Genomic DNA, 16448 nt, shown 5'->3' with positions numbered 1-16448 from the left:
TGGTCCAGGGCTGCCCTGGCAAGTACAAAGTCAAATATGTCAGTCATATTCGACAATCTTTGGTTGAGATGCATCGTTTGCTGTGCGAGTACAGTCACTATGAGCACGACCATGATAAATGTTGAACCTGCCCTGTTAACCGATTGGATTGTCGCCAGGTGCGCAAGGATCTTCAGAAAATGCTGGATGAAGGAGTCATTGAGATTCTTCAGAATAGGAATGTTGACGAAGGTGAGCCTGAGGTTAATGTAATTTCCCCAGTGTTCCGGATGCCCGATCCTGTTATCATCAAATATAATGGTAGCAAGCAAAAGGCTTCTCCTGTACTTATCATTAAGCCTGCCGGTCCAGTACCATATTCTTCTGAAAAAGCAATTCCCTTTCGTTACAACGTTGTTGCTGTAGAAAATGGGAAAGAGGTGTCCTTACCATCCTCCTTTGTTGTTAATATTGCGGATGTAAGTGGTTTGACCCGCAGCGGTCGTGTATTTTCAGCACCTCCAAAGCCCCAGGCTAAGGCTGATTTCGTTGAACACCCGATAGAGAATGATGTGAGCACTCCAAATCCGGCACCTGTTGTTAATCCCTCCTCTACATTGATGACTCCTACTTCTGTTGGCCCAAGCGGCAATGTGAAAGATGACTGTGATGAGATGTTGAGGCTCATCAAGAGAAGTGAGTACAATGTTGTAGACCAGCTTCTACAAACGCCATCCAAGATATCTGTATTATCCTTGCTATTGAATTCAGAACCACATAGAGAGGCACAGCAGAAGGTTTGGGATATGGCATATGTAGATCATGATGTCACAATAGAACAGTTCGATAGCATAGTTGCAAACATTACTGCTTGTAACAATTTGAGTTTCTGTGACTCTGATCTCCCTGAGGAGGGAAGAGACCACAACTTGGCTTTACACATATCCATGAATTGCAGAGACGACGCCATGTCCAATGTGCTGGTGGACACTGGGTCATCACTAAATGTATTGCCGAAAACCACTCTTTCAAAACTGTCTTATCAAGGGCCTCCCATGAGGCAGAGTGGGGTAGTTGTGAAAGCTTTCGATGGGTCGCGTAAGACGGTAATTGGGGAAGTTGATCTCCCAATCAAGATTGGACCAAGTGATTTCCAAATTACCTTCCAGGTTATGGATATCCACCCATCGTATAGTTGTCTCTTAGGCAGACCATGGATTCACGAGGCAGGCGCCGTGACATCCACCCTACACCAGAAACTGAAATTTGTGAAGAATAAAAAGCTGGTGGTGGTAGGGGGAGAAAAGGCTCTCCTGGTTAGCCACTTGTCTTCCTTCTCATACATAGATGATGAGGATGAAGTTGGAACTCCTTTCCAAGCTTTATCTATAGCTGAGCCTATGGAGAAGAGAACTCCTTCATTTACTTCCTATAGAGATGCGAAATTGGCCATTGAGTGTGGTGCAATTGCTGGTCTAGGAAAAATGATTGAGCTAGAAGACAATAAGTCTCGGGCTGGCATAGGATTTTCTTTTGGGATCTTCAACGAGAAAGGGCTATTCAAGAGTGGAGGGTTCATCCACACTGGTCAGGATGAAGAAGCTACTGCTGTTTTGGAAGAAGATGCAGAGGATTTTGGCAATTTCATCATCCCTGGAGGGGTCTGCAACAATTAGGTCGCTGTGGATATTCCTACAGTTATCCACAAGTCAACGTAATGATCACTTTGTTTAAAAACTCTTCTCCCATGCCAAAAGGAGAAGTGATGACATTGTTGGCAACATAAATACAATGATATTTCATTCAATAAATTCATGTTAAATGTTTGTTTTTCCAATTATTTTCCCTTTTTGTTTTTGCATGAAATTGGTGATCACATAAAACCCTAAAAATAGAATAAAATCAATCTTTTCATCTGCATAATGATTTGCCTTGTTTGATTTCTAAAAGCTTTTCATATCCAAAATCATTATGCAGGTTGATCAAACCCATTGAACATAATGATCCAACACCATCTCCCAATTTTGAATTCCCTGTATTTGAGGCAGAGGAAGATGATGTTGAAGAGATTCCTGACGAGATTACCCGTTTACTTGAGCATGAAGAGAAGATCATTCAGCCGCATCTTGAGAATCTGGGCACAATCAACTTGGGGTCTGAAGATTGTGTGCGAAAAGTGAAGATTGGGGCACTCCTGGAAGAATCTGTTAAGAAGGGGTTGATTGAATTGCTACAAGAATATGTCGATGTCTTTGCTTGGTCGTATGAAGATTTGTTCTTCTTTTGGTATATCAGAGGGTTGCCGTTTAACAGCATGAGTATTGTAATGACATCAGTAGTGCTTTCTCTCTTTAATTCTTCCTCAATTGAACTTTCCGAAGAGAAAGACAAAGTAAGGTTGCTAGATTGCACCATTGGCAGCAATTCCTCCTTATAATTAAAACTTAAGTGCCATTTTTGTAAATCATGTATGTTTTGGACAACTATTGATTTGTAATGAATATGACATTGATATAAATGAAAAATTGGTGTTTCTCGTAGCAAGTCAAAAATCTTTCTTTGTATTTTAGAGACCTTATGTATGATGAATTAATCATATGCTATGTAAATGGTGGACCATGATTGAATAAATGAATGAAATAAACAAAATATGAATGAGGATGTGGAAATTTTTGAACATGAATGAATAGAAAATCTCAATATGAAATGAAGAAAATATGAATGCAAATTTTGAAAAATGTGAAAAACGTAAAAATATGAAATAGTAAGTATGAACATGAATGAAGGAGTATGTATGGAATTTCTTTGAATTATGAATGAATGGAAAAATGAATATGCATGATGACCCAAAATAAAATATTTTGCACTTGACACATGATTTACTCGAAAGGGGGATGAACTGGTAATAAGACAAATGACAGATGAATAATCACCTCGATGAAATTGGAACAAAGGATGAAACATGAGGTTCACTTGATTCTAACAAATGAAAGAGTTTTCAAATCTCGCATGGCTAAGGAGATTAATCATCTTATACCAAAAATCAAGAAACAAAGCCCAAAAGACAAACATGGACGGGTCGTGGTAGCAAGTCCAACAACTAATGTTTTTTTTTGGATAATATCATGACCAGATGGAATGGTCATGAAGAAAGAATACAAATGAGTGATTGATGGGAAAAAAAATTCAGGGCCAAAATCAGGGTATGACAATTGCCCCTATTTAAACATCCTCCACCAGAGGAAAATGAAACAGTACTTTTTCATCGGATCGCAGTGGGGGGTGGTTAAATACCATGGAGACCCGGATTTTGATCCTGAAAAATGCAAATGCTATGATATGATATGCATGGGTGAAAGACTTTTATTTTTGAATTTATCTGTTAGGGATATGGTGAACCTTTAACAGGAGATATTATAACAGACAAACCAATATGTGGGGAACTCTGATGGCCCACAGGGAAATAGACAAACAATTTACAGCCAACTCGCTAGGGATAACAATCCTGCTGGAGAGTCAGACACACACTGGGGAGTACTCGAAGTGAAAGTTGACAAACAACACTTAGAACACCAGATATTTTGACAGTAAGTTCACACATGACTTACTAACAACATGAATATTTTGAGAAAATTTGTTAAATTTAATATTTTTGAAATATTTTTGAAATTAAACTAAGAATAATCGTATATAAAATTTATTTTTTAAAGAATATTGACTATAATATGTTTTTCATGTAGTATATAATTAAGAAAATATTTTATAACTATAAATTTAATTTAAATTAATATTTTTTGTAATATTGTTGGAATAAAATGAAAACAAATTATAAGTTATAAACTAATATTTTTTCATACGCTTGTTTGATCATGTTGTTTTTGCGATGCTTAACAAATTATTAGAATATAAAAATTTTATATTAGACAAATATTTGTCACTAATTAATTAGTTAAATTTTGTAAAATTTCAAATATTATTCATATAAAAATGATAATATATATCAATCTAGACTTAGATCTACGACAAATGTCAATATTAACCTATCCCAAATTCAAACCCGAACCTTGTAGTCGTGTAAGATATTTTAGCGGTTATTGTCACTTTCTTTACAAGTAAAAAAATTTAAAATAAAAATAATACTTATATTAAAATAATTACTTACTTATGATACAAGTCATATATGACAAATATTCATCATTAAATAATTAATTCTCTTAAATATTATCAACATAAAAATAAGAAATATAATATGACAGTAACTATTATTTTAACATATTTTGATTAATCTATTTTTTTAGAAATAATTAAATTAAGAAGCTATTATCACAAATTAATTAATTAAATTTAACATTTATTTCATTTCATTTTTAAAATGATATTTATTGTAATATACACATTATAATTGTTTTTCTTAAAATCATACATGAGACATTGATCTAATTTATAAAGTTAAAAACACATTTATATATGTCCAACTTGGACCAAGACTATACTCCTTCTTTAAAAACGTAGTGCAATAAAATAAATGAATGACCATTACCGAGCCATTAAAATCAAAACCAGGTGGTTGTTGAAATTAATGCACCAATATGATGTCAAACCTTGAGGGAACGTAAAAGATGATTTACCTTCATCTATAAACTCAAGGAAGATTCTAGAATCACGGGAATAATCATAGACATGCCATACGAAAGCACTTGACTCTAGAAAATGATTGAAGGAGAACAATCAGATAACAAAATAAATTATAGTCTAACACTGGTTTATTTAGACAATGATCTTACATTAGAATATTCTAGCCCCCCTAAAACCTAATAAATTTCTATAAAAAGGAGCAGTAAAATATCAAATCAAGATACATATATTGTTATACATGGAATATTTATCACATTTGATAGAAAAATTTGGACGTTGAAGTGTTTACATGTATCACCTTTATCAAGGCGACAAACCATGATTAATGCTACTTCCTAGACTTGCATGCATCTCACCAACTTCACAACTACTTGAACTAATCCTTACTAACAAGGTCAATATATTTTTAAAAAATAATGTATACTGATAGTTCTCATATAAATAATTTGTCACAAATCAATTAGTTAGACTTAATAATTATTTGATATCTTTTAAGAAAAAAATATAATAGTTATAATATATGAATTATAATTTTTTATAAAAAGCATTCAGGATTCATGCACAAATGTATTTTATAAATTTAAAATGAATTGAAAATATATTGAAAAATAAGATACATGTATTTACCGATGATAATTATATGAAAAGTTCTAGATAAATATTTTTTATCGAGACATTGAAAATTTATTGAACAAATAGGTCACTGATAAGTATAAAAGAACATGAAACAAATAATTTCAAGTGATACATAAAAAAATGTGATACTGATATTTGTTCATTTTAACAAAAAAATACGGAACAACAAAGTTTTCATCGATAAATTTATTAAAAAACTGGAAAAGTTTTTAAGATAGATGATATAAAAAATTGACATATTTATCAATAATACTTTTAAAAAATCACTAATACATACAAAAAACACAAAACTAATATTTGAATAAAAAATTATTTCCCCATCCAATTTGTTCTTGACAACATGATCCCTGGATTCAATAACTAAATTATGATAATTATAATTATTGAATTCAGTTATGTTGAAAGTGTCTAACTATTTTATTTGTATTAATTTATATAATTATTTAACTATCTTAATTTATTTTTTTGTTATATTTTAATCAATCAAATATATTGTTTAGTTTATATTTTACTAACATTTATACAATAATATTATTTATAACAATCTTGTGCGATAACACTGGTATTTACAAGTTTGACAACAAAACATAACACAAACATTGTTAAACAAAGTTGTCTAAGATATCCGAGAACAAATCATAAAATAACATTCTTAATAGTCATATATAATAAGACCAAAAATCATTCACAATTATCATATATTTCTATTCAACAAAAGATCATGTCTATATCTAAAGTTTTTTGGGTTATATCCCTTATTAGTCTCCAATTTTCGTTGGCAAATTGTTATTCTACAAAGGGTCTTGTTCCAGCTTTGTATGTTTTTGGTGATTCAACTGTAGATGCTGGAAATAACAACAATTTGAATACTGTTGCTAAAGCTAATAATTTCCCATATGGCATAGATTTCAATAATTGCTCTACTGGAAGGTTTAGCAATGGCAAAACCTTTGCAGATCTTATTGGTATCCATACTATTTATTATTATGATACTTCTTGAAATTTACTTTTAATCATTATGGTTTCTTAAATTGCAAGAAAAACAATTTCTAAGATGAATTTTTGAGGCAATTAAATTAGGTTTACCAATGCCACCTCCATACATCGGTGTTTCAACAACTGAGAGATATCAAATAACGTCGGGTATGAACTATGCGTCAGGCTCATGTGGAATCTTGAATTCAACAAGAAATGTAAGAAAGAAAAAATTTAATGTATATATTTTCTTCTCTGTATATGGAGTAATAATAACTGCTATAAGTTTCTAGGATTTAAATCCTAGTGTTAACTTTCGACTTAACATATCTATTTTTTTTCTTCAGTTGAGCTAGTATATGTGACACTTATGCACGTTTTCGATCATTTATAAAATGCAAGTTACTTACCATATGTATATTTCTATTTTTTTGTGTGTATAAGGGAGAATGCTTGTCATTGGAGAAACAAGCTGAATATTTCACCTCAACGGTGATGAATGATCTTCCAAGAAACTTGCAAAGCAAAACAAAATTGAGACACTACTTATCAAAATCTATATTTCTTTTATCAACCGGTTCCAACGATTACATTCTCAATTATTTTAAACAAAAAATGGGAAAAAATAAAATGATTAATCCTGAAGAATTTGCAGATTATCTTATCGACCAACTTGGTTCAAATATAAAGGTATGTTTTTAAGGTGACTTAACATTAACAAAAAAGAAATTCAATTTTGAACCAATTTTATTGCAATCATTATTTTGACGCATTCACATATTCGTAAACCCTAAATTTTGAGTTAAGATTAATTTGTACATTCTCTTCCCATCTCTTCAATCATGTTTGCACAAACAAAATTTTCACAAGACAACAACCTTCACAAGTGTGAAAAGGGCTCCCTAGGAGTACCTAGGATGTTTTGGGTGCCTAACACCTTCCCATTGCATAACCAACCCCCTTACCCAGATCTCTGTTCTCTTTTACTAGTTTTTGTTAAAACTATTAGGTTTTTGTTCGCTTTCTAACCATTCCTTTGGATAAATAGAAGTGCGGTGGCGACTCGACTTGTATGATTTACCTTGGATTTAGTCAATATCTCTAATGGTAACGAATACCCCGCTACAGAAAAGTGGCGACTCTGCTGGGGACATTTGCCTAGTGGGTTTTGCCAACTTTTCATGCTTGTTGTATTGTATTGTCTTGTGACATATTTTTGTGCAATTTGGGATTACTGTATTGTATGTAATGATTGATTTGCTTGATATTAATTCCTTGTATGCTTGGTGATCTTTGTGAGATGAGTTCTATACCCAGACTCGAGTGCACTTAGGATAGGAGAATGGTGTAGTCTTGTTGACTTGTGTGGAGTTATTCCTTAGCAAGTTGACTTGCAAGTCCATTCACTTGGTGGAGGTCATGTTGGGATCAATAATGTCACACAAGTAAGTTGTTGTTAGACATTACTCTTTCCAATATAGACCTTAGAAGCCAAGGACCTTAGTTTACCAAGCCCATCTTAGCCTATTTTTAGGAGGTAGTGCGAAAGTCGTTCAAGTGTAAGATTTGATACGATTTTTACGCGATACTACACTCATAAGAGTCTCTCTTGAGAATATTTTTGGAATACGAGTAGTCGTTTCTCCGACAATATCCGAAAGATGGGATGATGACTATGGGAACCTCTGGTAGAACATGTTTGGCAGGTTTAAACCTTAGTACACTCCCTTTGGGTGGTTCTTAACCTAAACCCCATGCTCGTGACTCGCAACAAACCCTTGATTCATGGTTGATCCGTTCATGTATCCTTAATATCAATGGAACTTGGGTGTTGATAAGGTGTAAACCATAATCCACCAAAATGGATGATTGATATTAAGGATGACATGATCCATCCCATGACCTTTGTTTGGTGTGCTTTGCTTGATCCTTGAGTGTGGTTGTTGCATTCATGCATTCATGCACTCATTTGCATCCATATCATCAATAATAAAGAAAATTTTCAAGGAACTTAAGGGGGTTTATTTGCAAAATTTTCAGACATGGAAAGACAAAGAAGGAATACGAAGAAGTACAACTTCAGACAACCAGATTTGAAAGAGTTAAGGAATCTGACATCCTATGTATTAGATCCTTTGGGTTTTAAAGCTCATTTTGGGAAGCTTCTTCCTCTTCTGACCGCTCAGGTGGACGAAGGGTTGATGAGTGTATTGGTGCAGTTTTATGATCCCTTGTACCGTTGCTTCACTTTTCCGGATTTCCAGCTTTTGCCTACCCTTGAGGAGTATGCTTATCTTGTGGGTATACCTATTCTAGACCAGTTGTCGGTCAGTGGCTTGGAGAATATTCCTACTTCTCAAGAGATAGCAGACATGTTGCATATAGATGAATCTCTGGTCGGTGCTACTTTGACTACCAAAGGTGGAATTCAAGGTCTCCCTTCTGACTTCCTCATTGCTCAAGCTACTATCTATGGGAAGGCCATGAGCGAGGATGCCTTTGAAGCCATATTTTTCCTTCTCATCTATGGATTGGTGTTGTTCCCCAACATCGACAAGTTTGTGGATGTGAATACCTTTAGGATCTTTTCTACTCTTAATCCCGTTCCGACTCTGTTGGGTGATACCTATTTCTCTTTGCATATGAGGAATGCAAAGGGTGGTGGTGCCATTGTGTGTTGTTTGCCTCTGTTGTATAAGTGGTTTATTTCTCACTTACCTCAGACGGTCGCCTTCAAGGAGAACAAAGGATGTCTACGGTGGTCCACGAGACTTATGTCTCTCACTAATGATGATATCTCTTGGTATAACCGTGTATATGATGGTGTGCAGATTATTGACTCTTGTGGTGAATTCTCCAATGTGCCTCTTCTTGGTACATGTGGTGGGATTAACTACATCCCTGTTTTAGCACGTCAGCAGCTTGGGTTCCACCTAAAGGATAAACCCAATAACGTTCTTTTAGAGGGTGTGTTCTTTCAGGAGGGTAAAGATCCCCAAGGCTTGAAGGGTAGAATGGTCCGCGCTTGGCGCAAGATTCATAAGAAAGGAAGGAAGGAGTTGGGTCCTAAGAATTGTGTTGCCATGGAGCCTTATACTACTTGGGTTAGGAAGAGAGCGTCTGAGTATCTCATGCCTTATGAGTATCCGAGACCTACACCTTTGGTTGTGGCTAGGCCTTCAACCCTCCCTAACCAAGGAGTAGAGGAGTTGAGAGACGAAGACCTATCACGTGCCTGGATCCGTGAAAGGGAAGAGTTGCTTCAGCAGATTAAGGAGAAGGATGCTTTGATTGAGTTCCTCGAGCATCAAGTTATTGATGACCCTGACGATGCATGGACTTCTCTACTTCCTCAGTCTTCCAAGTTTTGGAAGAGGAAGTATGATCGACTCGCCAAAGAGAAGGCAGATATGGAGGCAGCCTACGAGAGGGAGGTGAAGAGGCTTCGTGCATCCTATCTTCCTGTGTCCCGAGCTTTAGATGATTGTTTCTAGGGATCCATAGGATGATTATATTCCTTTTCTCTTGTATACGATTGACAATGTTGTACTTCCTTCTCCTGATATTATTTGATGAGATATTTCCATATGTGATAAATAGTTAATATTTCCAAAATTTGCAAATAAAACCCTAGAGTTCCTTTGAAATAAAAATAAATCATATGCACAAGCATCGCATGCATCATGTGCATAAGCAGGTTTTGGTTCCCGACTTCTTGTCCTGTGGTCTAACTCTGTGTTCTTCATTTATTTTGAAGACAAGCTGACTCACCGGTACTACACTAGAGCCAACACTTCAAGACTGATGGATCAACTAGAGCAAGAGAACCGTGAACTCAAAAGGAAGTGGCCAGACTGAGCACTTTGATGGAATCGTTCTTGGCTGCCCAGAGCCAGTCTTCTCCGATGCCTTCAACTCCTCCCCAGAGGACAGTCATCTCTGAGATTGTCTCCTCAACAGTGCCTACAGCCAGTGCACATTTTGCTTCAGCATCTATGCCAGCCGGATTCCCGTGGGGGATGCCTCCCAACTTCATGCCTGAGGGTCCTGCTCCAACTTTTGCTTCTATGCTGGCATCTAGCCCGGTCCTTGCTGTTCCTCCTCCTGTCATGCATACTATGCCCGGAGTAGACGACACCATCTATCATTCTGAGCCGTCTGAGGGCCCAGATGTCTATGAGAAGATGGACGCTATGAATGACCAATTTCTTGAGCTTCGCAAGGAATTGAAGACTCTTAGAGGAAAGGATCTTTTCGGCAAGTCTGCTGCCGAACTGTGCTTGATTCCTAATGTGAAGATCCCGGTGAAATTCAAGGTCCCCGACTTTGAAAAATACAAAGGAAACACTTGTCCTCTCATCCATCTGGTCATGTATGCCAAGAAGATGTCAAGCCAGACTGACAATGATCAGTTACTCATCCACTACTTTCAGGACAGTCTGTCTGGTGCCGCTCTGCGCTGGTACATGGGGTTAGACAGTGCGAACATCCGTTCCTTCAACGACCTTGGCGAGGCCTTCGTCAAGCAATGAAAGTATAATGTGGATATGGCTCCCGATAGGGATCAACTAAGCGCCATGTCCCAGAAGGATAAGGAAACATTCAAAGAGTACGCCCAGAGGTGGCGAGAGTTGGCAGCACAGATCGTGCCTCCGCTAGAAGAGAAGGAAATGACCAAGATCTTTCTGAAGACCTTGAGTTCATTCTATTATGAGCAGATGGTTGCTAGCGCTCCTTCTGACTTCATCGAGATGGTGAATATGGGGATGCGATTAGAAGAAGGGGTTAGAGAAGGACGTCTAACCAAGGAAGAAGGCTCTTCTGCCAAACGTTATGGGGCGTTTGCGAAGAAGAAAGATGGAGAGGCACATGTTGTGACCTCCCATGTGAAATCTAGAATACCCTCTATGAGGAGGAAGACCGTGCGTCCCACCGGTAAGCAGCACCAGGTGGCTCACATAGCACCTGTTTTTAGAGATAATCAACAGTATCAGCAGCATAACAACAATCAGCAACCACATCCGTAATATCAACAACAACAACACCGTCCGCAACAGCAGGCCTACCAGCCTCGAAACAGTAATCAAACCAGCACGAGTTACGAGAGGAAAAAGGTCACTTTTGATCCTATTCCAATGACGTACGCAGAATTATATCCCTCTTTGATAGAGAGGAAGTTGATTACTCCGAGAGACCCACCGGCTATACCTGCTAACCCCCAGTGGTGGTATAAGCCCGAATTGCATTGTGTTTATCATTTTGGTGCTCCCGGCCACGACGTGGAGAATTGTTACCCTTTGAAAACCAAGGTTCAAGACCTGGTGAGGTGTGGCATTCTGTGTTTTGAGGACGTAGGTCCTAATGTGAAGAAAGAACCCATTGCCTGAGCATGGGAAATTTGTCAACATGGTCCAGGGCTGCCCTGGCAAGTACAAAGTCAAATATGTCAGTCATATTCGACAATCTTTGGTTGAGATGCATCGTTTGCTGTGCGAGTACAGTCACTATGAGCACGACCATGATAAATGTTGAACCTGCCCTGTTAACCGATTGGATTGTCGCCAGGTGCGCAAGGATCTTCAGAAAATGCTGGATGAAGGAGTCATTGAGATTCTTCAGAATAGGAATGTTGACGAAGGTGAGCCTGAGGTTAATGTAATTTCCCCAGTGTTCCGGATGCCCGATCCTGTTATCATCAAATATAATGGTAGCAAGCAAAAGGCTTCTCCTGTACTTATCATTAAGCCTGCCGGTCCAGTACCATATTCTTCTGAAAAAGCAATTCCCTTTCGTTACAACGTTGTTGCTGTAGAAAATGGGAAAGAGGTGTCCTTACCATCCTCCTTTGTTGTTAATATTGCGGATGTAAGTGGTTTGACCCGCAGCGGTCGTGTATTTTCAGCACCTCCAAAGCCCCAGGCTAAGGCTGATTTCGTTGAACACCCGATAGAGAATGATGTGAGCACTCCAAATCCGGCACCTGTTGTTAATCCCTCCTCTACATTGATGACTCCTACTTCTGTTGGCCCAAGCAGCAATGTGAAAGATGACTGTGATGAGATGTTGAGGCTCATCAAGAGAAGTGAGTACAATGTTGTAGACCAACTTCTACAAACGCCATCCAAGATATCTGTATTATCCTTGCTATTGAATTCAGAACCACATAGAGAGGCACAGCAGAAGGTTTGGGATATGGCATATGTAGATCATGATGTCACAATAGAACAGTTCGATAGCATAGTTGCAAACATTACTGCTTGTAACAATTTGAGTTTCTGTGACTCTGATCTCCCTGAGGAGGGAAGAGACCACAACTTGGCTTTACACATATCCATGAATTGCAGAGACGACGCCATGTCCAATGTGCTGGTGGACACTGGGTCATCACTAAATGTATTGCCGAAAACCACTCTTTCAAAACTGTCTTATCAAGGGCCTCCCATGAGGCAGAGTGGGGTAGTTGTGAAAGCTTTCGATGGATCGCGTAAGACGGTAATTGGGGAAGTTGATCTCCCAATCAAGATTGGACCAAGTGATTTCCAAATTACCTTCCAGGTTATGGATATCCACCCATCGTATAGTTGTCTCTTAGGCAGACCATGGATTCACGAGGCAGGCGCCGTGACATCCACCCTACACCAGAAACTGAAATTTGTGAAGAATAAAAAGCTGGTGGTGGTAGGGGGAGAAAAGGCTCTCCTGGTTAGCCACTTGTCTTCCTTCTCATACATAGATGCTGAGGATGAAGTTGGAACTCCTTTCCAAGCTTTATCTATAGCTGAGCCTATGGAGAAGAGAACTCCTTCATTTACTTCCTATAGAGATGCGAAATTGGCCATTGAGTGTGGTGCAATTGCTGGTCTAGGAAAAATGATTGAGCTAGAAGACAATAAGTCTCGGGCTGGCATAGGATTTTCTTTTGGGATCTTCAACGAGAAAGGGCTATTCAAGAGTGGAGGGTTCATCCACACTGGTCAGGATGAAGAAGCTACTGCTGTTTTGGAAGAAGATGCAGAGGATTTTGGCAATTTCATCATCCCTGGAGGGGTCTGCAACAATTAGGTCGCTGTGGATATTCCTACAATTATCCACAAGTCAACGTAATGATCACTTTGTTTAAAAACTCTTCTCCCATGCCAAAAGGAGAAGTGATGACATTGTTGGCAACATAAATACAATGATATTTCATTCAATAAATTCATGTTAAATGTTTGTTTTTCCAATTATTTTCCCTTTTTGTTTTTGCATGAAATTGGTGATCACATAAAACCCTAAAAATAGAATAAAATCAATCTTTTCATCTGCATAATGATTTGCCTTGTTTGATTTCTAAAAGCTTTTCATATCCAAAATCATTATGCAGGTTGATCAAACCCATTGAACATAATGATCCAACACCATCTCCCAATTTTGAATTCCCTGTATTTGAGGCAGAGGAAGATGATGTTGAAGAGATTCCTGACGAGATTACCCGTTTACTTGAGCATGAAGAGAAGATCATTCAGCCGCATCTTGAGAATCTGGGCACAATCAACTTGGGGTCTGAAGATTGTGTGCGAAAAGTGAAGATTGGGGCACTCCTGGAAGAATCTGTTAAGAAGGGGTTGATTGAATTGCTACAAGAATATGTCGATGTCTTTGCTTGGTCGTATGAAGATTTGTTCTTCTTTTGGTATATCAGAGGGTTGCCGTTTAACAGCATGAGTATTGTAATGACATCAGTAGTGCTTTCTCTCTTTAATTCTTCCTCAATTGAACTTTCCGAAGAGAAAGACAAAGTAAGGTTGCTAGATTGCACCATTGGCAGCAATTCCTCCTTGTAATTAAAACTTAAGTGCCATTTTTGTAAATCATGTATGTTTTGGACAACTATTGATTTGTAATGAATATGACATTGATATAAATGAAAAATTGGTGTTTCTCGTAGCAAGTCAAAAATCTTTCTTTGTATTTTAGAGACCTTATGTATGATGAATTAATCATATGCTATGTAAATGGTGGACCATGATTGAATAAATGAATGAAATAAACAAAATATGAATGAGGATGTGGAAATTTTTGAACATGAATGAATAGAAAATCTCAATATGAAATGAAGAAAATATGAATGCAAATTTTGAAAAATGTGAAAAACGTAAAAATATGAAATAGTAAATATGAACATGAATGAAGGAGTATGTATGGAATTTCTTTGAATTATGAATGAATGGAAAAATGAATATGCATGATGACCCAAAATAAAATATTTTGCACTTGACACATGATTTACTCGAAAGGGGGATGAACTGGTAATAAGACAAATGACAGATGAATAATCACCTCGATGAAATTGGAACGAAGGATGAAACATGAGGTTCACTTGATTCTAACAAATGAAAGAGTTTTCAAATCTCGCATGGCTAAGGAGATTAATCATCTTATACCAAAAATCAAGAAACAAAGCCCAAAAGACAAACATGGACGGGTCGTGGTAGCAAGTCCAACAACTAATGTTTTTTTTGGATAATATCATGACCAGATGGAATGGTCATGAAGAAAGAATGCAAATGAGTGATTGATGGGAAAAAAATTCAGGGCCAAAATCAGGGTATGACAGTTGTGTCATACCCCGATTTTGGCCCTGAAAAATTTTCCCCGTCAATCACTCGTTTGCATTCTTTCTTCATTCACCTTCATATCCTTCATTCATGTTCATGTTTACTATTTCATATTTTTACGTTTTTCACATTCCAAATTTACATTCATAATTTCTTCATTCACATTGAAAAAAATTCCATTCATATTCAAGAAATTCCATAATACTTAGAAAGAGGCAGGTGGTTAGATTGCAGTCCTCAACAAAAACAGTTCTCTGAAAGTGGTGCATCATTAGAATCCAAATCCGATACAAAGTCCATATGGGTTTGTTTGGAGTGTGGATACTATACCTATGGAGGTATGGGGTTACCAACAGCTCCTCATTGTCATGCTATTGGACATTGAGGGAAAACCTGACGTCCATTAATGGTTAATAGTGAAAAACCCCATTTTTGCTGGTGTTTTCTTTGCAACATGTTTATTCATGTTGATAAGATTAAAAAAAACTGATGAAACAAGTTATTTTCTTCCTGATGTTGTGAAATTATTAAAAGGACGATCATTAAAAAAATCTTCAGTGGGTATGGAGGATGTTGCTGTTAGGGGTGGCAGTGTTACCACATAAATTAAGTCAGGATCTCTGGCTGTAAGTGATTTACAAGGACATAATGAGTTACATTTCTCATCTGCAAGCATCTCCAATTTGAAGAGTCAATGGGAACAATATATTGTACTTTAAGTGCAGTTCTGACTCCAGCAGGTTTACAGAGTATTGGATTCCTGCGCAGCCTTCCAGTTTGCGGCTTGAGCAGTATTGTTCAATGTTGCTTTCAAACTCATTATCGTTATGCTCAGGCCAAAAGTCTGGTTTTGTTGATGCCCTCTGCAACCTTATCATCTCAACAAGAAAATGTTACAACCATCCTTATCTCCTCGACCCAACACTGAGTAGTTTGGTAACTAGAGGTCTACCTGTTGAAGAACATTTAGATATTGGAATAAAAGCAAGTGGAAAAGTGCAACTTCTTGAAAAGACCCTTGTTGAAGCTAAAAGTCATGAGTTAAGAGTGATGCTACTATTTCCGTCTAGCAGTGGTTCTGGATCAATTGGAAATATTCTGGATGATGTTCTCTGTCAGAGATTTGGAAACAATTGCTATGTACGATATGGTAGAGGTTACATTCCTTCAAAGAAGCAAGCTGTTTTGGCCGCATTTAATGACAGAGAAAGTAGGCGATTTGTTTTCTTGATAGATAGTAGTGCATTAAGTTGTCATCTGTGGATACTGTTATATTATTTGATAGTGGTTTGAACCCGCAAAATGACCTAAAATGCCTACAAAAAAAGGTCCATCAGCTCAAAGTTCAATAAGTTAACAGTTTTTGAGATTGTACTTATACCTCACTGTTGAAGAAAAGGTCTTAATGCTTGCAAAAGAGGGTGTAATTCTTGACAGTAAAGTGCAGTTGGTTAGCCAGAGTACTAATCACAGCCTGCTAAAATGGGGTGTCGCTTATCTGTTCAGTAAGCTTGATGACTTGCATGGAAGCAGGAAACTAAGAATATTATGTTCAATGAATGCTGGAAAGAGAGTCCGGAGTCTATAACACAGACGGGAACGTCACATTGTAGCACTTCTCACAGA

General features: G+C 37.3%; 1 protein-coding gene across 1 annotated transcript in view; it reads left to right on the top strand.

The window, feature by feature from the left end:
• Positions 1-5971: 5971 nt before the first annotated feature.
• Positions 5972-16448, top strand: part of LOC127085726 (GDSL esterase/lipase At1g71691-like) — a 35923-nt gene continuing 25446 nt past the window's right edge. Inside the window, exons 1-2 of the mRNA XM_051026237.1 lie at positions 5972-6214; positions 6318-6443. Coding sequence (XP_050882194.1) covers positions 5972-6214; positions 6318-6443 — 369 coding nt within the window. The remainder of the gene's footprint in view (positions 6215-6317; positions 6444-16448) is intronic.

This window comes from Lathyrus oleraceus, chromosome 5 (assembly GCF_024323335.1).
Source record: "Lathyrus oleraceus cultivar Zhongwan6 chromosome 5, CAAS_Psat_ZW6_1.0, whole genome shotgun sequence".
Taxonomy (NCBI): Eukaryota; Viridiplantae; Streptophyta; class Magnoliopsida; order Fabales; family Fabaceae; genus Lathyrus; species Lathyrus oleraceus.
This window is presented reverse-complemented; position numbering and strand designations above follow the sequence as displayed.